Consider the following 24,117-nt stretch of genomic DNA (forward strand, 5'->3'; position numbering starts at 1 on the left):
GTAAATGTGTATTTTGATATGCCTCTGTAAACCTAATAACCAAAAACATAAATCTAAATAAAAGCTGGTTCACAGTTAACAATAATTTTATTTCATACATTTTATTTACAATTTAGTTTTGTATCTAAATTAACATTTCAAATATAAACGATAAACCCTGTTAAACAATGAAATATCCGATAACTTATAATTTTGTTGCACTTATCGTTACCTACTAGGTATTTTATTTACACATTCATATTGCAATCTATTTCAATACATAAATATTCAAGTACAGAAGATTACTAGCGCAATCATGACAAAATGTTAAATTCAAAGAACATTAAGACTCACAGAAACCCTTCCAAAACTGACCCATATGTTAATCCTTTTCTATATTAGTCTCCAAGCAGTTTTTTTTATAATTTTTTTTACATTCTCCTCGGTGGCTCCTTATAAATAATCTGTATAAAAATGTCGGATTCATTTATGTTCCCAAACAAATATATTTTTAAGTTTCGAACGTTACCATTCTGTCAAACCAATTCTTTTCATGTTTAAATAAAAAAAAAATTTTTTACTTGAACGAATTTCGAACATAAGTCCATCAGGATCAAGTTTCCTTACCGTATCAAGTTTACATTTCAAACATTACGCTAGCAATCTAAAGAGGGTACCTAGTCTTACAATTCAATTCTATAGTAAGTACATCTAAAATTTAACCGGATTATTGGCGTCTCTCGGCTGCACATGTATCATGACCTTGATGCCGTCGCCGCGGCGCGCCGTCTCGTAGGCCTGCAGCGTCTGCTCCATGTCGAAGTGGTGCGTCACCAGCGGCTTGATGTTCACCTGACCGGTTGCCACCATTGATAATGCGATCGGGTATCTGGAATTTTAATCATCTGTCATGTCATCGTCAAAGTTATAAATAAGCTAAGTTTGAAACTCCTCATTGTATATAATCTGTCTTGTGTGTTAATATATATATATATATACACAAGACAGATATATAATAATATATATAATAATATTCGCCCAATAAAATTGCAAATAGCTTAAAGCCGTAAAATTAACATGGACCTAAAATTCGAATTTTTAGCGCCAATATTAGTAATCTGGCACCTTTTTAAAAGATCAAGATTTCAGGCAGATTTAAGTTAATTAAATGTATTATAAGTGGAATAAGCATAAAAAAGGTCATAACCAAATTTTCACTATCAATTCCTACTAAGTTTCAAAACAGTGAAACAAAAATGGATGTCCTTCTCTAACTTTACCAAAGTATAATGCCTAAAGCTTTTTCATCTAAATTATCAATCAAAGCAATCTAGCGCTTTTTAAGATCTTGATAACCGGAGACAGTTGGCAACACAATGTACTCACTCGTTGACATATCGGAAGATTCCCATGATGTCGACCTCCCTGGCGACGGAGCCGGCCAGCGGCACTGTGATCTCTGGGTTACCCATACCCACCAGAAGGGCCTTGCCGCCCGACTTTGTGGCCTGCAATAGGTAATTATATTTAGGTGATGAAACATTTAGGTCTAATTTTAGGCTATTAAACTTGGGATGTATGTATGAGATGAAACATTTTGATGATTGCTGTATTTTCTGTCTACATCTACATACATACGTGACTATATACGTCTATATTACATGTGGACTAGACAGAGCCAACAGTTTTGCAAAACTAAAAGGTCACCATCAGCTGGCATGGCTAAATTATGTATATGTATATAAAGAACATATGTAGGTACATTTATAACGAAGAAAATACCGACAGAAAGTTTAACACAGAACTATGTGATAGAAAATTGAGAGAAATTAAGCACAAAACACCAGCTCCACCTCGTTGGAGTCTCTGGTCACCAGCAGCGAGGGTAGGCAGGGAACTTACGAGCAAACTAAGTCTGACAGTAGAGGCGACCCCGCTGGCGTCAAAGGACACGTCAGGATGGCAGCCCAGCAGCTCGTGCACCTTCTTCACCAGCTCCACCTCGTTGGAGTCCTTGCTCACCAGCAGCGTCTCGTCTGCTCCCATCTTCTTCGCGAAGTCCAGCCGGGTTTGTAACACGTCTGGAATATTTAAATGTGGACAGCACTTCATAAGCATGATAAGCTTCCGTGCTGTGCTGGCCTAGAAGCGAAGAAAAACATAGTGTGTACCAGTTGCATCTCTTCTTGTGCAGATTGTAAAAGACAATCGAGGGCTATTAAAAACTTGAGATTCTTCTTTTAGGTGATGAACTAGCAACCTGTCACTATTTGAATCTCAATTCAATCACTAAACCATATAGCTGAACGTGGCCTTCCGCAGTAATTTCGAGATTGCCAGCTCTACCCCGTAAAGGCTTAAAACGTTGTCATCCACTGTAAAGAGAGAGAGGGTGGTAATCTTGCGTGCCGAGAACCACACATCCCTATATATAAGATCCTCACCTGTAATAAATCCACTGAAAAGAGATGGGGTGGTCCTAATCTTACGTGCTGAGAACCACACATCCCTATATACTAGATCCTCACCTGTAATAAGCACCTTGGCGGCTCCCATGGCCTTAGCAGCCAACATGATCATGAGCCCGATGGGCCCCGCGCCCAGCACGAGCACGGCGTGCCCGGCGCTCACCGCCGCGCGCCGGCACGCGTGCACGCCCACTGACAGGGGTTCTAACATCGCGCCCTCCTCCATTGACACGTGGTCTGGTAGTCTGATGAAGAGGAAACATAGAATTACTATTATTTTTTCTTAGTACACACTTACAGTCAAGGCAGCAAGGACTTAATTGGAATGGAGCGGGAGAGATATTTCAGGCTTGAAATCTTCACATTGGTGACAACCATAGAGAAGATTTGCCACCAGAATAGGTGTTATGACCGCACACAATAGCTCCAACGATGTTTACTCAAAGATGTTTAAGCTCTAATTAATGTAAAATTGCCGTGCGCGGGCGCCGTGTCGCAGAACCCGATGTCCGGACACAGGTTGTAGCGGCCGGTCTCGCAAAAGTCCCAGCAGAAGCTTTAGTCAATATAACACTCACTTGTAACAGAAGTCGGCGGCCTGCTTGTAGTAGCGGACGAGGTTGCCGTGCACGGGCGGCGTGTCGCAGAACACGATGTCGGGACACAGGTTGTAGCGGCCAGTCTTGCAGAAGTCCCAGCAGAAGCTTTAGTCAATATAACACTCACTTGTAACAGAAGTCGGCGGCCTGCTTGTAGTAGCGGACGAGGTTGCCGTGCACGGGCGGCGTGGCGCAGAACACGATGTCGGGACACAGGTTGTAGCGGCCGGTCTCGCAGAAGTCACAGCAGAAGCTTTGGTCAATATAACACTCACTTGTAACAGAAGTCGGCGGCCTGCTTGTAGTAGCGGACGAGGTTGCCGTGCACGGGCGGCGTGTCGCAGAACACGATGTCGGGACACAGGTTGTAGCGGCCAGTCTTGCAGAAGTCCCAGCAGAAGCTTTAGTCAATATAACACTCACTTGTAACAGAAGTCGGCGGCCTGCTTGTAGTAGCGGACGAGGTTGCCGTGCACGGGCGGCGTGGCGCAGAACACGATGTCGGGACACAGGTTGTAGCGGCCGGTCTCGCAGAAGTCACAGCAGAAGCTTTGGTCAATATAACACTCACTTGTAACAGAAGTCGGCGGCCTGCTTGTAGTAGCGGACGAGGTTGCCGTGCACGGGCGGCGTGGCGCAGAACACGATGTCGGGACACAGGTTGTAGCGGCCGGTCTCGCAGAAGTCACGGCAGAAGCTTTAGTCAATATAACACTCACTTGTAACAGAAGTCGGCGGCCTGCTTGTAGTAGCGGACGAGGTTGCCGTGCACGGGCGGCGTGGCGCAGAACACGATGTCGGGACACAGGTTGTAGCGGCCGGTCTTGCAGAAGTCGCAGTAACGGCACGGCACGCCTGGCTCGATGGCTACGCGGTCACCGACCTTCAAGTGCTTCACCTTGGATCCTGTCTGGAAATTAAGTAGGCGTTTCTCGTAGGTTCTCATTGTGTTTCTCAGTTATTATTCTCCCTCAAGCACTCTGGTAAGAGTGCTTGAGGTTGAGTGCTTGAGTGATTTACTTTTTACCAACACCAGTGGTAACTGGTGTTGGTAAAAAGTAAATCCAGTGCCTAAGTTCACGTTCTTTCGTTACTTTCTCACATCCCCATTACATTTTGTTATATTAGGCTCAATACTAGATAAACTTGCATGTCGTATAAAGATATTGGGAAACATTGTACTAAATGTTAATTCCATAAGGAAGAGACAGAGCCAACGGTCTCGAAAAAACTGAAAGACACGTTTAGACGTTCGGCTTTTTAATGAATTTAGATTCAAATACCTACAATAATTCCAAGAGCCGTCTGGTTCCTGGCACCAATAAAAAAGAATACGACCACTCCATCTCTTTACCATGGATGTCGTTAAAGCCCAAGGGATAGGCTAATAAACTTGGTATTCTTTCGGGCGATGTGCTAGCAACCTGTCACTATACGAATCTCAATTCTATCATTAAGACAAACAGGTGAACGTGACCTATCAGTCTTTACAAGACTGTAGGCTCTGTCTACCCCACAAGGCATATGGACTTGATTATATGTTCTAAAATTAACAGGTTGCTAGCCCATAGCCTACGCGGTAAAGCAACATGTTTTCCTTTTCGCTTTGTTTTCCTCCATCACAAAAAGATTTTTAAAATGCCGGACGTGTCAGTCTTCGGGACTTTAAATTTACTTACTTGTCCATTTGCACGTGCATTATCTGTTGATCTGCCTGTTTCGCTACACGACAGCAACCTCTTAGGTTGTTTATTATTTCAATTTAACATAACAGTGCATGGGTTATCTACGGCTGTTATCGCTTGACCTTCATTCTATCGTTGTTGTTTTTATGTTAACTGTGTTGTCAAGTATTTGCCTACATAATATTCCTACAGTTTGTTATCTAACTACACCCCGGACATTGATTTCAGTTCTTATTTCTGAAGCTTACTAACAACAAGCTTTTACCCGCCCGCGTGAATTCAGATGATTTATTAGCACCACCTGCCCCATTTTGCAGGTGCAGCAAGCAATAGTAATAGCAAGCAGTAACAAACTGCACTGCAGCATTTACTTCAATAACGTCAACTTCACAATAATCCAAACTTCTAATTAGAAATTGACTATAGAATCCGGACGAGAGAATGCATATTTTATTATGAATTGCTTTTATTGATAGTTTTAATGCAAGTGAAGCCGCGGTGAATGGCTAGCTAGGAGGTAGGCTATTAGCATATCAAGCCTCCTGTCGATCACGTATGTAAAACAATCCGCTGTTATCACTGATAGCGTATCACCTTGCTTTTTGCTTTATAGCCCTCATAAACTAATCCACATGTTATGAAATTTTGTACCAAATAAGATAAGTAAATTGATTTTGTTTATCAAATTAGGTACGATGTTGCGATGCGATCAAGAGCGAAATGTCTATTTACTAAACATGCGTTTATCTCACTCATCTCTGCGTGTTGCACCCGCCTCAGAAGTAAACATGCGTTTATATACACATATTGCACATGCCGTGTGTTTCCGGGCACCAATAGGATACGAATAGTACCACTCCATCGTCCTTAGTCGCCCTTTACGACATCCAAAATAAAAGTCTATGCTTTTAAATGTGGAATTTTTTTTTAGGCGACGGGCTAGCATTCTGTCCCTGTTTCGTAAAAGGCGACTAAGGGATAAGCTTACAAACTTGAGATTCTTTTTTAGGCGATGGGCAAACAACCTGTCACTATTTGAATCTCAATTCTATCATTAAGCCAAACAGCTGAACGTGGCCCATCAGTCTTTAAGGCTGCTGGCTCTGTCTACCCCGCAAGGGATATAGACGTGATTATATACATATATGTATGTTTATTGCACAACAAGACATCACACCTCTGGTTTTGGGGGGTACAGTGGCGACATCTCTACGATAAAACTCACTAGGTACAATACATTTGCGGTGTTAGGTTATATTATTTATTCTTCCATGTTTAGTCGATTTTATTATTCTAACTTGACCGTTGAATTTCTGACTATCTCGACAGAGTAAAGTAGCTTCTCCATCCCTTCCTGTGGGGGCAACTTATAGGCAGTTGAGAAAGCAAGTAAGAGTATATATTTTATTATGAGACAGAAAAGGGGGTTGAATTTATATTCAGCTCGCTATAACAAGTTAAAAAAAGAACTATAATAAGTATAGCGTAAGTGTGCGAATTAGGTAAATTCTATTCATTCATTCTTATAATCACGTCTATATCCCTTGTAGAGACAGCCAGCGATCTTGAAAGACTGATAGGCCACGTTCAGCTGTTAGGTTGCAAGCCCATAACCTAAAAGAAAATCCCGAGTATATAAGCCTTTCCCTAAAAAATTAAAACAAATATAAATTATATTTAATTTATTGAATAGGTAGGTAATTAAAATATTGCAAGTATTGCGAACACCTATTGTCAATTCTGTATTCTGAAAACTCTTGAAACATTTTGATTTAGCACATGTAAATGTAATGGTACCTACCTACATTATTGCTGTAGTGAAGCAATTTGTACGGCCGGTTGGGTGTATTGATGAATCCAATTTATATTCATGCGACGATTACCAGCTATTGTCTAAGAATAGCACTTGTTCAACAGATGTTACAAATTGAAGTTTATGTTTCTAAGTGAATTTCCACTTTTGTTATTATACTCTGCTCAGTTATATCAATAAGTTTATAAATGTATCTGACGTTTTAATGAAGAAAAATAACAGATAACTTTAGGTCAGGTCAAAAGTACCCGAAACCGCCGAGCTTGCATGAAGAGAGTTATGAATGTGGATGAAGCGAAGGAAATATGCAGAGATCGTGGCAAGTGGAAAGAGGTAGTCTCTGCCTACCCCTCCGGGAAAGAGGCGTGATTTTATGTATATGTATGTATAACTTTCGCGTTATACTATTTATACCTTGAACCTTCAGTTTTCGGTGACCACGGATCATTGTAACATGATTCTAAACTTCCGAGATAAAATAAAGGTGCGTTACTTGCGCGTGGTGTGCGTTACGTACTTACCAATAGTGCCGTGTGGTTCCTGGCACCAATACAAAAAAAGAATAGGACCACTCCACCTCTTCCCCATGGATGTCGTAAAAGGCGACTAAGGGATAGGCTTACAAACTTGGGATTCTCTTTTAGGCGATGGGCTAGCAACCTGTCACTATTTGAATCTCAATTCTATCATTAAGCAACATAGCTGAACGTGGCCATTTAGTATTTTCTAGACTGTTGGCTCTGTCCACCCCGCAAGGGATATAGACGTGACCATATGTATGTATGTCACGTGCGCGTTTAATATAATTTTGAGTTAGTATTTAAGCAAAAACAAGAACATCATCTCCGTTATCACAACAGCAAAAGTATGTTTCTTGTGCATATATTATCAAGTTGACATAGCAAACTACCTACTTTTTTGCAAACGTAATACAAGTGGAAAGGTCATGGCCACAGATTATATAATCTGTGGAGCCATACCATTTATAACTGGTTGGTTCTACGTCATAAGGCGGTGTGGCGCGCAGGCGAGCCTTGTTTGTTTAAGTACTTAGTAGGTTCTTACATATGGTCACGTCTATATCCCTTGTGGACTAGACAGAGCCAACAGTCTTGAAAAGACTGATAGGCCACGTTCAGCTATTTGGCTTAATGATAGAATTGAGATTAGAACAGTTACAGGTTACTAGCCCAGCGCTTAAAAAAAGAATCCCAAGTTTGTAAGCCTATATGTACCTTAGTCGCATTTTACGACATCCATGGGAAAGAAATAGAGTGGTCCAATTCTTTTTTTTGTATTGGTGCCGGGAACCACACGGCATACACGTTTAGTGAGCCGTTAAAAGGCAACTCTTGATTGCCGGAAACTATATCACCAAGTTGTGTTAAAATTTAAGAAATAAAGAAGTATTAGGGACCCTGAATACCGTATTATTAAACAACCTTACGAAGTTTACACGTAGAGACAAAATAAAACGGAAACATCTAAAACCTTAAACTAAACATTCGTGTACCCACAATATAACATGAACTTCAAGCTAAAAAATATTGGAAGAATATAAAAAAGAAATTATCACTAGGAATTATCATTGAAAGATATACAATTATACCAATTTACCTTTTTAAAGCTTAATCTATACTTATATTATAAAGCTGAAGAGTTTGTTTGTTTGAACGCACTAATCTCAGGAACTACTGGCTCTAATTGAAAAATTATTTTTGTGTTGAATAGACCATTTGTCGAGGAAGGCTTTAGGCTATATAACATCACGCTGCAACTATTAGGAGCGAAGAAATAATGGCAAATGTGAAAAAAACGGGGAAAATTATTCATCCTTGAGGGCTTCAATGATGTCCAAAAAACTATTCCATGCGGACAAAGTCGCGGGCACAGTTATTAAAAATATAAACTTGGTTACCTTAGCGACGACCCCGGCAGCCTCGTGGCCCATGATCATTGGCTCCTTCAGCACGAAATGACCGCAGACCCCGCTCTGCCAGTAGTGCACATCAGAGCCGCAGATACCCACACAGTCCATGCGAAGAAGCACCTCTGAAAAACATAGATACAAATACATACATTCATATGGTCACGTCTATATCCCTTGCGGGGTTGACAGAGCCAACAGTCTTGAAAAGACTGAATGGCCACGTTCAGCTATTTGGCTTAATGATAGAATTGAGATTCGAATAGTGACAGGTTGCTAGCCCATCGCCTAAAAGAAGAAACCCAAGTTTTTAAGCCTATCCCTTAGTCGCCTTTTACGACATCCATGGGAAAGAGATGGAGTGGTCCTATTCTTTTTTGTATCGGTGCCGGGAACCACACGGCAATAGATATAAATATATGAAATATTTCAGCAATGTAGAGCAAATTATAGACTGATAATACCTACCTACTCTCAAATACCTAGTTTTCGTTTTTCCTAGGCCTCTGTGGCGCAGCGGTAATACGCTTGTCTGTGACACCGGAGACGAACCCGGGACGGGTTCGAATCCCGGTCAAGGCACGATGAGAAACGAACTTTCTCTGATTGGTCTTGGATGTTTATCTAAGTACTACCTTCCGGTGGGTATCGTTAAATCCCCCCATTTCTGGGGAGGCCTTAGTCCAGCAGCTAAAAAATTCTCATTTAGATTCAAGTTGCTACCTTCGTGTTCTGGAATGCGCCTGATGAAATTAAGAAGCAACAGGATATGTCAACATTTAGTATTGTACGCTTTCAAAATCCATATTAGATTCAAATTGTCTCTTGAGTTTGAGTTTTTATTCAAATTCCGACATGTCCACTACGAGACACTCTGTATAAATCATACTGCTGATGCTCATGAGCTTTATAGCACGCAATAAGATCTTAGAATCTTTAAGCATGTTTCTGAATAAACCCTGTGTTATTATAATAAAGCGTAAATTGAAGGAAGTAATAAAATAGATAAAAGAACTGTCGGGCTAATTCGTGGAAAGCGAAGCAGGGAACTCTCAGCTGTTTAAATAAAATAATGACAAATCTTATTTACGGTAGTTAAATGTTATTTTGCGACCAACTTTTCAAGAAAAATTATGTAATCGGGAATGCGATCGAGAACGAGTTGTGAAGACTTATCTATACTAATATTATAAAGCTGAGGAGTTTGTTTGTTTGTTTGAACGCGCTAATCTCAAGAACTACTGGTTCAAATTGCAAAAATATTTTTGCGTTGAATAGATCATTTATCGAGGAAGGCTTAAGGCTGTATAATATCGCGCTGCAACTGGTAGGAGCGAAGGAAGAATGGAAAATTAAAAAAAAAACGGGGAAAATTATTCATCCCTGAGGATATCAATGATGCCCAAAATAACTATTCCACGCGGACGAAGTCTCGGGCACAGCTAGTATTAATATATAGGTCTTCTGAATAACACTTTTGCTTGTTACAGCCGTGTCACTGACCTCATGATTCTGTATCAAAGACCCTCCATTCACCTGTCCACAAGGTTATGATGTCAGGCACCTCAGCTAAATACTAAGTCTACGTCTTACTGATAACGATCGTTCATCAAACTATCTTTTGTGGCAATGTCACGGACTCATTGACATTATAAATCTCATGAAAGCGTTAGAGTGATAAAATTTTCTGTTTAAATATTTGTTGGTAGGTTTGCTAGACTTGACAGGGCTCTTTTCCTAGCCCTATGTTATTGTTAAATGTCAATAAAATTGGTGCATTACTTTCTGAGTTTACTATTACCACAAAATACAGAAATTAAGTTGGTATAGTAGAACCGCCTAAATGAGTCCTCGCCCGCGGAGTACAGGGGCGCGGGGGTATGACGACGAAGGGGAACGAAAGAGGTGCGGGCGGCGGTCGAGCGTAGCGTGTAATACAAGGGGCGAAATGTTACTGGACATTTCTTGAGATATGTGACGTCATAGTGGTTAGCGGCAAACAGGTGAAGATTTTTATTAAAAAAATAATAATGGCTATACAAAATTTGAATGAAACAACTGTAAACTATACAACGTGTTCCTTTTGTTATCCCATAACTCCATGGTATCAACGAGACCACGTACATGAATTAAATAGCATAAGCATTTTTCGATTATTGTTATTTTCAAATTTTTATTTTTCATACAAAACAATTCGATAAAAATGTGATTTTATGATATATAGGTATGATATGTAGGTAAAAAAAAGGTAATAAAGTTATGTATGTAATATTTATTTATGCAAAATTTATCAAAATTATAAATCAATCACTTATGTCCATAATATCACTATCACTGGAACTTGATTCTTCACTTTCACAACAGCCATCATCAGAATCATCAGAATCGTCTTGCACATTAATAATAAAATCAACAACTTCATCTAGGACTCCATCATGTTTGCAATATTCGTCTTCGATTTTAATCACGTGTTTAACACAATTCTCCCATTTCTCTTTGGGATATTCAGCAAATAATCTCTCTAATATTTCTTTTTTCTGGTCCAAATTAGAGTCGATACTTTTTTGTGCTAATTGTCCTTTGATATCACCCCAGACCAACTCAATTGGGTTCAGGTCTGGGTGATATGGAGGCAAACGCAATACTTCGTGTCCGTTTCTTTTCAATACCTCGTCAATTTTGTAAATATCTTCTGTGAAATTACTTTTAATTAATTTATATAAGTCATCCTTTCTAAGTTTTTCATCAAAAGGCACGTTATGTCGTCGTAGCCATTCTTGCATAGTTGGCTTGGTAGAAGCCATAGTTGGCTTTTTCTCTTCTCGAACCGAATGATAAGCTGCGTTGTCCATTACTATGACAGAATTTTGCGGTATATTAGGCATGAGCTTTTCATTTATCCATTTACTGAAATTTGCGAAATTCATAGAATCGTGATAATCACCTGTTTTACATTTGGATTTGAATATCACAAGGGCTCCGTCTACAAATCCAATTTGACCTCCACAATGTACGATGATCAAACGGTCCCCTTTACCAATATGAGATAGAACGCCAAGTTCATCCTTTGATTGCCAACATTTTGAAACGTTATGAGACGCGTTTACATAAGTTTCGTCAAGGTATAAAATATGTCTTCCTTCTCTACGATATTTTTTAATAGTATTTAGGTATTTCCACCTCCACGATGTGATATTTGGCTGTTCGATAAGGAGTTTCCTTTTAGATCCGCATTTCTTAAATTTAAAACCTAGATCATGTAATAATAGCCTTAAATATTCCCTGCCGCAGTGTAATATATTCTCTTCTCTAAGTACAGCGTTCAAAGTTTTCAGAGTAGGTATTTTTTTGAAAATTGTGTAAAACTGAGTGACTTTTCTTCTTACCACTCCTTTTGTGAAATCGTCTATTTCCACTCTTTTTCTACGAACCTGTTTTGGTTTTCTCGGTGATTTAAATCTCTCGTTGTCATTTAATGCTTTCCCTTGTTGTACAATTCTAGATACAGTCTTTTCTGATAGTCCAGTAACTTCTGCTACAGTTTTATTTAAAGGTATATCTTGTTTATATTCATCAGAATTTGGGTCGAGTTTCTTTTTTCTAAAATATTCATATACGTTAAACGCCATTTGTTTGCACTGACTATTAATTCTATGTCCGAAAATATTTCGACTCATCTTGAGAATGTAATCTCATGTATAATTTTCACAAGGCGTCCGCAACTGTCAACACGTGTGATCGCTAACCGCGTAGCGAGCGAACTGAGTTTTTACAAGAATGCGCCCGCCGCCCGCACCTCTCTCGGTCCCCTTCGTCGTCATACCCCCGCGCCCCTGTACTCCGCGGGCGAGGACTCATTTAGGCGGTTCTACTATAGGTACATTTTGTATTTTATTTTTGTAATTAATATTAAGTATGGATAGAACCCTGGGATGGGCAAAAAATTATAGCAATCTTAAGGCCACGTCTATCCCGTCTTAAGTAAAGAACGTGTCGTGCTGTTTTAATGGACCCTAATATATATATTTTGATCCATTTCCGTGCCGCTCCGTCGTTGCTAGGCCAATGTCACGGTCACATTCTTGGCATATCCTCGTGAAATTACACGGCTAAATTAGTCACATTGTTTCCTCAGTTCCCGCTAGTTCAATTGGTCAGTTGTATTTATTTATTCCCTACAGTTCAATTGGTTAGTTAGTTAATTAAGATATTGCTTTCCATGTGAGATTGGTCACAAAGAAAAGATTGTACCGTGTGGTTCCCGGCACCATTACAAGAAAGAATAGGACCACTCCATCTCTTTCCTACGGATGTCGTAAAAGGCGACTAAGGGATAGGCTTATAAACTTGGGATTCCTATTTTAGGCGATGGGCTAGCAACCTGTCACTATTTGAATCTCAATTCTATCTTAAAGCCAAATAGCTGAACGTGGCCTATCAGTCTTTACAAGACTGTTGGCTCTGTCTACCCCGCAAGGGATATAGACGTGATTGTGTGTGAGTGAAAAGATTGTTTACCAGAAGCGGCTTCTCTTCACGAGCAGATCGTTAAAGTCAATCAAGGAATAGGTTTATTAATTTGGCTTGACTCCTTTAAGCGAGGCGGTAGCTGTCTTTTTTGTAAACTGTACATAAACAATCATACACATGTGTTGATTAATTAGGTATTATGATGTGTAAAGTTATCTTATTCAAAGATTAGGTATGTAGTTATCTAAGTTTATTACTATTCCTTGGTATATAACGTAAATATTATGTAATAAAATTTTATGAATTAATTTATTTATCACGACAAAAAAAAATTTCATTTCTGTAAATGATAAGATAACTGCACGGAAAATTTTATTTTTTGTACTCGACAAAACGTTGTTGCTAAACGTTTATTACTTTTTTACCACATTGATTTGACATTGAAAGTATGCATAATACTTTAAAATACCTACTTACTTAACAGTTTGGAAAAAATATTATTGTTTCTTTTTCTGTTGATTTCTATTAATCTTCTCCTCCTAAGCTTTAAAAGTCTGCTTTTCGTAATAGTTTATTGAGAAATAGGAGGATTAAAACTTGTTTCGTCAAAATCAAATAAGGGAAAACGAAGGTCAGTTGAAAATTTACTTCGTTGAATGCGGTTTACATAAACGTATTTGATTTAGATAATACTACAATTTCTACTTTGATTTGGCTATATAAAATTGGCATGGGAATATTAGCACGAGAATAGGATACCATAGTATATTATATCTTTTATAGGTCTGGATAATTGTAGTCTCCTCAGGTATCGCGAAAAACTAGTATCAGCTAGTACCTAATGAACCAAGAAGGTACTATATTAAATACACACCGTCATCCTGTATTTCGGGTATTGGAGTCTGCACCTGTAAATAAAATTGTTACAAGTATCAATAAATAAATAATCTTTATAGCATCGCCAAGCCTTTCGGTCTTTTTACGACTGTAGAATCTGTCAACCCTGTAAGTGGATATAACCTGATTATATGTATGTGTTACATACACATACATGTATAGCATCAATAGATTAAAATTAAAAAAATTTATTCATTATTATAGGATACTTCATTTCGCTTAATAATTGTCAAATCTTTTAGTTTCACACACAAATAAATTCTTCAAGGCGTCAATGCAGAAGAAGCGGTAACAAACTGCACTGCAGCATTTTTCTAATATCAATACATATAACAAAACAGTAAAGTTGTGGGGTACTTTTTCCACTTTCGATTTCTTTGTAAATAAAATCAGTTTGTTGAACTTATTCGGCAATCTAGTAGGTAGTTTTAAAAATATACATTTTTTTTTGTAAAAAAAATGCATCAGATAGTGCTTTCTCAATAGTAAGAAAGTAGCATACAATTCCACGCACATAAGTAGTGTTATCTTTACTTTTCCTACGAATTAAACTATGAAGCCTGTAAGTCTACAAGAAACTTGTTGGCATACGATCGATAAAACGAACAGCATCTTGAGCTAATGAAAACTATTCATTTATTTCCAAGTTCAATAGAATGACTGAACCAGTTACTAACATAAAACAAAATCTATAGTTTAAAATGACTCTAAAAATTTCTATTTACACTTAAAAATTTAAAATCAGATTCCTAAAAGCATTAATAATATTCTACAAAAGTGTTAAAAAAACAATAGAAGTAAATATTGACTTACTAATCTCAAATCCTTGGGTTTGACGAGAAGTGCGGATAAATTGTCTTGTGCCATGACGCCGTGTGTTCCACTAGACTTGTCTCACCCGACTGGCTTCATTCAACGCCTGTCAGACCACGTGCGCATTTTGAATGGGCTCCGCGTATCACACTACTATAATGCGGGGTCGTGTGTCTGTTTGTACGCACAGATGTTATCGTTATGTTATTTTATCGTTATTTGTTTTTAACATCTTATATCCCAAGTTTTTATCAATTGTGTGATTCTGACAGCTTCATGGGAAAATGTTTATCTAAACAAGATTTTAAAAAAACATATTACTAAACAAACAAATATTTTGTAATGTAGATGATATTATAGATCAAGAACCTATATAAACTTGAAGGTAAGTCTAAATATTTTTCATAACTAAACGTAAATTGAACCGCTCAAACTTATGAATAAAAAATAAAAAAAAATTCGTATATTAACATTTTTATACTATAAATAAACTTATTAACTTTTGACAGACAAACCACTAGATATTACATAATATCACATTTATTACATCTATGGATCATATCTGATTAAACCCATTTAACCCATACGTAACAAGCTTAAATGATAAGCACCTGAATATAAAAAAGTATGACGTATGTTTTTGTTTTTCATAATAAACGTAAGAAATGTTATTTGACCAATTAATCTCCGAAGGACAAGTGCTGACAGTAGTCTTATTCCGACGACTTCCAGTAATCTATGATCAGCTTATTACATTACGGGGGAACTAAATACAGCTTGAGTTAAGGATATTCCAATAAGTGAAAGTACTTATTTCCTTGTCGAATCTTATGTCATAAAGAACAAAGATGGAAAGTTCAGTATCTTTATAAATCCAGGTGAATTAAAAGTTCATCGGCACATCACTCAAATAATTGTAATTCGTGGTCAACATAACAATTATCTGTCAAGCAAAGCATCTGCGCAGCCAGGTGTTCGGCGCTGCGCGTGCGATCATTGTCACTTTTTTTGCGCAGCCGAGGACAAGTTAAATGATCCATATTTTCATCGTTATTTTAGGATTTGGTATATTCTAGAATACCTTGTGGTTCCCGACCGCTTGGCGCAGTCACCTAATAAACTTATTTACGTCATGTCGTACCTAATTTTGTTTGAAATTAAACTGTATTTCGTCCATTCTATGATATTTGTTTATGAAGATTTTATAAAACTTTATAAAAAAAAAGTTTAGTAAAATCAAAACGAACCAATTGGAAGAGACAACAAACAACTACATAACATTGACTAAAGTGTTATTATGTAACTACCAAATTTAAACGAGATAAGTAAACAGATTGTATAAAACTTGTATATTTCATAATAAATAACCGAAAAAGACATACAAAGTAAACAACTCTCATGTTCGCAAGATCACGCCCGATACAACATGTCGGGGAAGGACAGCGCCGCGAACACCGTCAGAACCAGGACTGAGTACACCGTCACCAGGATGTCGCGCTTCATCTTCAGACACGGATCAAACTCCTCGTTCACACAAAAACCATTCGTTGTCAAACGTTTACATTTTTTTACAATTTTCACCGCACCAACCTTCTCTTCTATGACACGTTCTAAATTTGACGTTTTAAATTTAGGCGCTTCATCAATATTTTTAATTACCTCGGTTATTTTTTCAGTAGTTATTACGGGAGTTTCATCTTGGCCAGTATTATCAATTAACTCTATGATTTTGTTTTGAGAACGTGAACCAATGTCGGAGTATAAAATATCTTTACACGAAAACATGGACTGAGTGGAAGATTCACTCAGCACGCCCATCACTGAATTAGTTATACTCGTGCCTGTTGTTATAGTGATTGGGAAAGAGAAGAAATTAGGCGGGACATCGGTAAAAGAATTACGGTATTGTTTCCCAGGTACATCAGCGGATATTTCTTTATCAACGTACGTTGGCTGTTCCTTAATCGAAACATTAGTGCATACCTCAGCTACTTCAGTTTGATGCCCTTTCAAATCACGCTCATCACTGTTCGTGATGTAGAAAGAATAACTGCTAGGACTAGAATCAACCATCGGTTTGCCGTTGTCCACACCGCTGATTGTAACCAATTCCTCAGGACAGCATTTTGCACAATTTTCTAAATTGGCAGCATTGTTTAAAATGGTCTCCAATTGTAAACAATGCTTACTTTCGGAAAGATTCAAGACTTGAGTCTGGGTAATTTTCTGAATTTCGTTTAATAATCCAACCAGCATGTCTAAGGAGGTGGAGTATTCGATATTATCTGCACTAGGTTGATCTGTATTCAAAATTTCGTTTCCTTTCTTGGCGGATAAAGTATCATAATTTTCTTTGTCTTTTAAATTTTCAAGTTCCTTTTCGTCACTCTTTGTATTATTTTTTGAATCTGGGACTACAGCATTAATGGAGCAAGATGTGTCATCGTCACAAGAAGTTCCCCGGGTTTCACTGTTAGGAGGAAGATGTTCTAAAGCGTCATTCGATAATTGTCCTTTAAAAGTTTGACAGGTGTAGTCTTTTGTCAATCGAGATCTATTCGCCGTAATATTAACGTTTTCGTCCGTTTTCCTTAGTTCTTCTTTTTTATGTTCATCTGTCAAAGACGTCATTTCAAGTTTTTGGCATGTTCTAGAAGAATTATATTTTGGAAATGCGTAACCGATGGTCGAAATTTGCATTGGCACGGGAGAACAGCGCCAGTCCACTTTAGGTCTAGTCAATATCGGGATAGCATTTTGCAGCTCTGTCATTTTATTTGTAAACGAACAGTTTTTCAATTCGAAGTCTTGCGACATAGAGGTTTTCAGCACCACGGAGCCCACATCACCCGACTGCACCACCATCATATGCTGCATCGACTGTTTGGGAGTTATTGTCAAATTTTTAATGCGCAATCGTTTCTGGAAATTGCCAATCGACATTTGGCGGTATAACGCATTTTCCAATCTTTGTAATTCTGTAGACGAATTGTGATTTCGTAATTCCTGTTTTATTTTAATATCTACAGCACTTTCTGAGTGTTCGTTGTCATTTCTACCTTCGAAGTCTTCAACAGCTGTATGGATATTGTCTTTGAAGATACTAAGTTCAGAATCGAAGGGCAATAAGCGATCATTTTGTTTTGACAAATCTTCTTCGACGTACACCTCATCTGTGTTCTCCAGGCCTTCGGAGAGGGCGCTCAGAGCCGGGGCTGTGGTTTTGATCATTGTGTCGATGATATTGTGAAGCTCGCTGCCTATCGCTGTGGATTCCTCGTTGGATGGACTCGACGTCATTGAAGCTGAAATAAATAATCATTGCAAATTTTCGTGCTGATGAAATTACAAAACTTTAGAAAATTTTGAACCTATCGCAGTAATAAGATTAATGAACAAGATGTTAAAAATTATGTCCATGAGGACAAGCTGGAGCCTGTATAAATTCCAATTTGAAATATTAAATGAAAACTACTTTCGTACAAAAAAAAACGAGTATCTGCCTTCTATATTTTGTCAAAGGATTACAAAACGCTTACCAAGATCAATGTCTTTGGGTAAAAGCGGCACTCGCGACTTCTTTGGCACCCGCTGCTCGCCCGGGCTCTGCACGCCGGTGCGACCGTAGTGGTTTTTCACGTAAGACTCGACTGCAACCATTTTCTCTTTGCTGCAGAATTAATAAATGTCTAAATATAATCTCGGAATGCATCATGAAGACGCATTGTAAAAGGCACCTTTCTGTTACATTGTACATGTAACAATTATTAATTTGCAAGGCATTGTGACTTGGTCATGGCAGTAAGTCTCTGTCGTAACCGAAATAAGTGATTTTGATTTTGCTAACCATTTTTGTAAGTTACACCGAAACACCTGCGCTGAAGTCAAAATATTTGAGCCTATCAGCCAATCTGACCGCGCCATTTAAACCCGCGAATTGAACTGTCCGCTATTATGAACGAGACAGCATGAAACATATTGTTTTTGGATTTTATGTTTTAGGTTCTTGTAATAGGGTTGTTATTTAATTGAGTTATCATTCCGTTTGATTCGACAGTACATTGTGCTACTCTGCGCAGTCGATGCCGATGCAACTTATAAATGTGGTAGTAGAATAATGTACAAATTGGACCAATCCATCTCTTTTCCATGGATGTCGTAAAAGGCGACTAAGGGATAGGCTTATAAACTTTGGATTCTTCTTTAAGGCGATGGGGCTAGCACCCTGTAACTATTTGAATCTCAATTCTTTCTTAAAGCCAAATAGCTGAACGTGGCCTATCAGTCTTTTCAAGAGTGTTGGCTCTGTCTACCCCGCAAGTGATATAGACGTGATTATATGTATGTATTTAATAGTACTATGACTTAAAAAGTAAAATCTAACTAATGGTGCTTTAGTTACATAGTCTCTGGCATGTCGGCGGTGTACGGTCGCTTGGCTGGGTCGGGAGCGCGCCGCTCGCCGCGCTTGCTGGCGGGGCTACTGCTCGTCGAGCGCCGCCCGTTACCTCCAACATCTGCTAAAACAAATTTAAGAAAATAATAAAATGTCTATGACAATAAAAAAATCACTCGTATACCTCTGGCGATGTCAAATCAGATAAACTTTGATTTTAGGATTTCATTTTTGCATTGAATTATAAAAGAAAAAGCAAATTCACCTTTACACACCTATAGTGGGTCCCGGGGTCGGTTTGACGGACGCGGTCGAAGCAGCTTCGGAGCCGGCTCGCTTCTGCTTCGTCCGGGCTAGGTACGATGTCTGCTTCTCAGCGGGCGGCGGCACGGTTGCGGCTAGACGCTGCAGACGGTTCGACATCATGTTCCTACCGTACTTGCTCTGAAATTCCTCCATGTGAGCCTAAGATAAAATAAAATAAAGTGTGTTACTCGTGGTATAAAATCTGACAAAACAGGATGTCCACACAGAATCTTATTCTTTTAACCAAATATAAGCCATGTTTAAAGAGGGGTAGAAATCTTCAAAGTAAACAAACTCTTCTGTATGGAAGCTGTCAGACACGCAACCTGGCAACTGGGCAGTCTTTAAAGGACCCTGAGTTTTGATTTAAAATCCAACAGTTAAGAGTGAAGGCAAGGATTTACTTCAATAAGAGAGGATGGAAATAAGAATTTCCCTCCTATATTCCTAGGGTAATAATGAATATAAATTATTCTGAATAATAATTTATATTCATTAATGAATTCTAATAATGAATATAAGGTATTCGTACCTGCACGTACGTTTTCTTCGGCTGCGCCAGTGTGTTCAGCCTTGAGTTCTTAGAGGGACCGCGCACTGCTTCTCCTCTTGCCTCTTTCGCCTCGTCTATTATCTCCGCCATTTTCTTTTTCGCTGCCCTGTCGTAGAGCGGCGGTCGCGGTGGCTCCGCAGGCGCGGGCGGTCTTCTATCTCTGGGATGAACCACATTTCTCGGCGCCACCGAATCAGCTGCTTTTAAATGCTGGTCCAGTCTTGATCGACCTTTTATAGGACTCGTTCGCATACCGCGGTCACCGCCACCTGCGTTGCTCTCAAACTTCCTAGCCGGTCTCACCGGTCGTTCTTCACACAATTTATGACGGTTCTTCTGCGCATTATCAAATTCATGCAACAGCTGAGAAATCGCCTTCAAAGGATTATCAGGGATTACTTTCGGCGCGACAAAGCAAACCTTCTTATGATCTTTTTTGCGTTTATCTTCAGGTTTCGCCGTCTGGCACTTGGTGCTGATGATGACCTTGGGGACCACCGTCTCCTCTCCAGTCGATCTGTGGTGCATTTTCGGCATGGCGTCGTACGAAGTAGTCGCATTATGTGTTTTGTTGAAACTGAAATCGCTCGTCTCAGGTGATGTGAGGTGATGCTTCAGACTCGTGCCGCTGTCACTGCCTTGGATATCTGAACTCTCGCGGAAAGTCGTGAGATCGGTAGTAATGCCGGTAGGACTGCCCGTTTTTGACATATTTTTTTGCGAGTTGTCAACTTTTCCGATCTTTTTTAGCAAATCGTATAGCTTCTCGATACTTTTCTTACATTCTACAGTAGACACGTCGGAGCAGTGCTGTTTCTCATTGGAGATTCGTGTGGGACTATTAGAAGGCACTATGTTGTGATTACTTCTCTTCTTTATTATATTTTCTATGACTCCATCTCCATGGCATGATATTGATGTAAGTGGTTTATCAATGCTGAAATAAAAATGGATATTATAAAAAGACTTGGACCCACTTCTAGAAACGCAAATATTTTGTAACTCATAAAAGATACTGAATATACTTTTCTAATGAAAAAAATATTTCCTTACACTATTTATGATTAGGCACATAAAAGGTTTGTAAAAGTAGTCGAAATCAGTATTTTAAACTTTATTTATATTCTCGAGTGAATCGACTTTTCATTAATCAGAAACGAAAAGCTTACTTGTCGTTGTCTGCAGGACAAGTAACTTCTGGTGTTTCATTGGTGTTCATGTCTTTAAAATCGGCTACAGACGGTGCGAACTGTTGAGAAAGAAGTGTCAAATTCGTAGCCAACTCAGCCATCATCCCCGATGAAGTAGACGCCGACAGCCTGCCGTCCCCCTTCATCAGCATATACATCATTTCCGTCTCCGCATCGTCTAAATAGTAAGTCTTGTTTATATACTTCTTACTCTTTTCGCCTGCAATGTGCATTTGCGGTTCTGTCTCCTTTGTTTGTTCTTGTGATTGTTCTTCAGACATATCTAAACCTTCATCTTTTCTATTTCTCCGAACTCTAGTCTTTGGTTTGTTTTCGATAGAAGCAGTTTGACCATAAATAGAGTTGTAAAACGATTTGTTGGTAATTGACAGTTGGGTTACAGAGCTAGAAGCTTGCGGAGTCAGCGTCCCCCTCGCGTGCCTGTGTTTCATTATCTTGCAGGACTCGCTCATGGCAATTTTCTTCTTCTCCCTCCTGTCTCGAATCTCTAACAGCTTTTTCCTCTTTTTCTCATCAATCAAATGAGACTTGTTCTCGTAAGGCGACTTTATTCGGATTCTGGTTGGGGATTTTTTAACAGAAACTGAGTATTCCTGTACATCTTCTGCAGTCTCTTCAGGCAGAGAGCTTTGTATGTCAAGTTTTTGCATAGATAAAGACAGTGCATCCGGACTAGTTAAGAAGGCAGCTTCCTGATAATGATTATAAGTTCCACATCTCGTATTGTATACATCTCCGAGCGGAATACTCGTATCGCTTTTTTCTTGATTGCATTCGACCTCACTGAGAGGATTTTTATTAGAGGAAACTAATTCTTCATATTCTTTAACTGCGTCGCTGTCTGTGTTTTGGGTACCTGTTTCGTCGGTATCATCGTTCAACTCTATAATTTTTTGATCGGACAAATTGATAACTTTACTTTCTGTAATGGGGAGCGCTATGATGGAACCTGAAAAGCAAAACTTACCTTAACATAAATCCTTAATACTTTTAACATAATCAGCAACAGTTATGATTATTTATTTACACATTCAATGACAACAACTCACCGTGAGTTAGACTGGGCGGTGGCTGCACGATCATGATCGAATTGATATTGCTCACGACGTGTCCCGACGTCGACCTCTTCAGTTTCAGCACCACGTCTACTCTAGTGTCTCTCGCAGTAGCTTTTTTCTCTTTTTTAGTACAACTGATAACCAAATTGTCAGCACACTGTTTACTGAACAATCGATAAGACCCACAAATGAGTTTTGGCACTTCTAAGAAAATCTTTTTCTCTATTATCTTTGAGAGCGATCTTATATCCATTTCAGAGTGCACTATGTCGTCCCAGGTAATGGTTCCTCCTGTTTGCTTTCGCTCCACGTGTAAAGGTATACTGGTGGAAGCTGCTAATATTTTTTTATTCGAGTCAGCACTGTACTTCTCTTCGGCGACTTCCCTCCACTTTTCTTTCGCTTTCTCCGTTAAATAATCCCCGTTGCTGATTCGCTTAAGCTGATCGATCGTATGTTTCACATGTCTAATAATGTTTTCCATATTAAAAGTGTAGTTGTCTTCTAAACGCTTGCAACAGATATAATCCAGTAACGAGGCAGGGAGTATCGAGCCACTCAGATCATTGGAACTGGAGATCAGTTTCAAGCTATCCAATTGTTTTTTGACTGTTCTAGATTTGAATAGAATGTCTGTTCCGAGGTTTGACATTTTGATTTCTAAATCACCGAATTTGTGGCACAGCGTGTTCTCTAAAGAGGGCGGTTTGTTTAAGAGGTCCAATCTCTCGTTGTTGATGAGGAATATGTCTGTCGGAGGGAGGTCGTGAGTGCTGATGACGTCATCCGCCTCTGACGTGTCGGAGTCGAAATCGTCCGCCGAGTGGACTACGGTTTCCACCCGCTGGTTTGAGCGAGTGGTCGACTTGAGTTCGCTATTACCCGACATCAGCCTAGATCCTAGATCAAAATTTTTGTACAGAAGCACTAGATCGCTTTTTGTGAGTTGATCATCTGCAAAAAAGTAAAAATAACACAAAAAAATTATTGATTTAATAATCATCGAAGAGTGAAGGCCTTGGACTAAAATTAGGACAGAGATTTTTATAATACAAGAAGCTGCCCGCAACTTCGTCCGCGTGGAATCATTCCCGCGGGGACTCCGGGATAAAAAGTATATGTATATGTTATTCTGGATCTTCAGCTACCTACATACCAAATTATATCGTATTCGGTTCAGTAGTTTTTGCATGAAAGAGTAACAAACATCCATACTGACATCCTGACATACTCGTACTCACAAACTTTCGCATTTATATTAGTAGGATTTAACCTGTCACTTTATCTGAACCTCAAGTTCATCATTAAAGTGGTCACAAAGTCAAAGTCAACAAGACCTTAATGATAGAATTGGGATTCAAATTTATCAGAGTCAAACCAGACAATACTTACTGTCGGCACTAAAGGCATGGTTCTTAGCTATAATTTCAAATAGTTCAGTCGCAGTTTCATATTCGTGCGAATTATCTTCCCTCGGCCCTCTCCCCTCCCCCGCCCCCTCGTCAGGAACTCGGCTGATCAACATACCATACATAAATTTAACCAACCAACCACTTCAATACAAACACACAAACAGAAAGATACAAAATGTAAATATAATGCGTACAAAAACACTAGTGACAAAACGTTTTTATTGGAATTTTTTTATGTCGTCATTTTTCGAATGGTTCGGAAGGAAATGTGTCAAGTGTCAACGATTTCAAATTTGGAATGGTATTGACTTTTAAGTGAAATAGGTTTGATTGTCTTTTAAAAAGTATCGTAACCATATAGGTACGTATACACAGTAGATATTAAGGCAGATAATCAAAAGACGAAGAATTTTTTTTATCTAGAATAATAGTATGTAGCAAAAAATATACAGCAATAAGTAGCTGCCGCCCGCGGCTCCATCAAGTGTAACATTTAGCCTTTCTGTCGTTTTCTGATGTAAGAGCCATAA

General features: G+C 38.9%; 2 protein-coding genes across 2 annotated transcripts; both read right to left on the reverse strand.

Annotated features, from left to right (window-relative positions):
• Positions 1-68: 68 nt before the first annotated feature.
• On the reverse strand, positions 69-14,801 carry LOC106138932 (sorbitol dehydrogenase). Its single transcript, XM_013340239.2, has 8 exons — positions 14,652-14,801; positions 13,816-13,849; positions 8,463-8,596; positions 3,766-3,956; positions 2,508-2,692; positions 1,882-2,060; positions 1,366-1,487; positions 69-868 (listed from the first exon to the last, which is right to left on the reverse strand). The coding sequence occupies exons 1-8, from the start codon at positions 14,703-14,705 to the stop codon at positions 691-693; spliced, it is 1,077 nt and encodes a 358-aa protein (XP_013195693.1). The 5' UTR covers positions 14,706-14,801; the 3' UTR covers positions 69-690.
• Positions 14,802-16,060: 1,259 nt separating this feature from the next.
• On the reverse strand, positions 16,061-23,700 carry LOC106138923 (uncharacterized). Its single transcript, XM_060948625.1, has 8 exons — positions 23,568-23,700; positions 22,167-23,129; positions 21,076-22,084; positions 19,886-20,843; positions 19,323-19,512; positions 19,054-19,171; positions 18,191-18,321; positions 16,061-17,956 (listed from the first exon to the last, which is right to left on the reverse strand). The coding sequence occupies exons 1-8, from the start codon at positions 23,698-23,700 to the stop codon at positions 16,062-16,064; spliced, it is 5,397 nt and encodes a 1,798-aa protein (XP_060804608.1). The 3' UTR covers position 16,061.
• Between the last annotated feature and the right edge of the window lie 417 nt (positions 23,701-24,117).

This window comes from Amyelois transitella, chromosome 16, assembly GCF_032362555.1.
Source record: "Amyelois transitella isolate CPQ chromosome 16, ilAmyTran1.1, whole genome shotgun sequence".
Lineage (NCBI taxonomy): Eukaryota > Metazoa > Arthropoda > Insecta > Lepidoptera > Pyralidae > Amyelois > Amyelois transitella.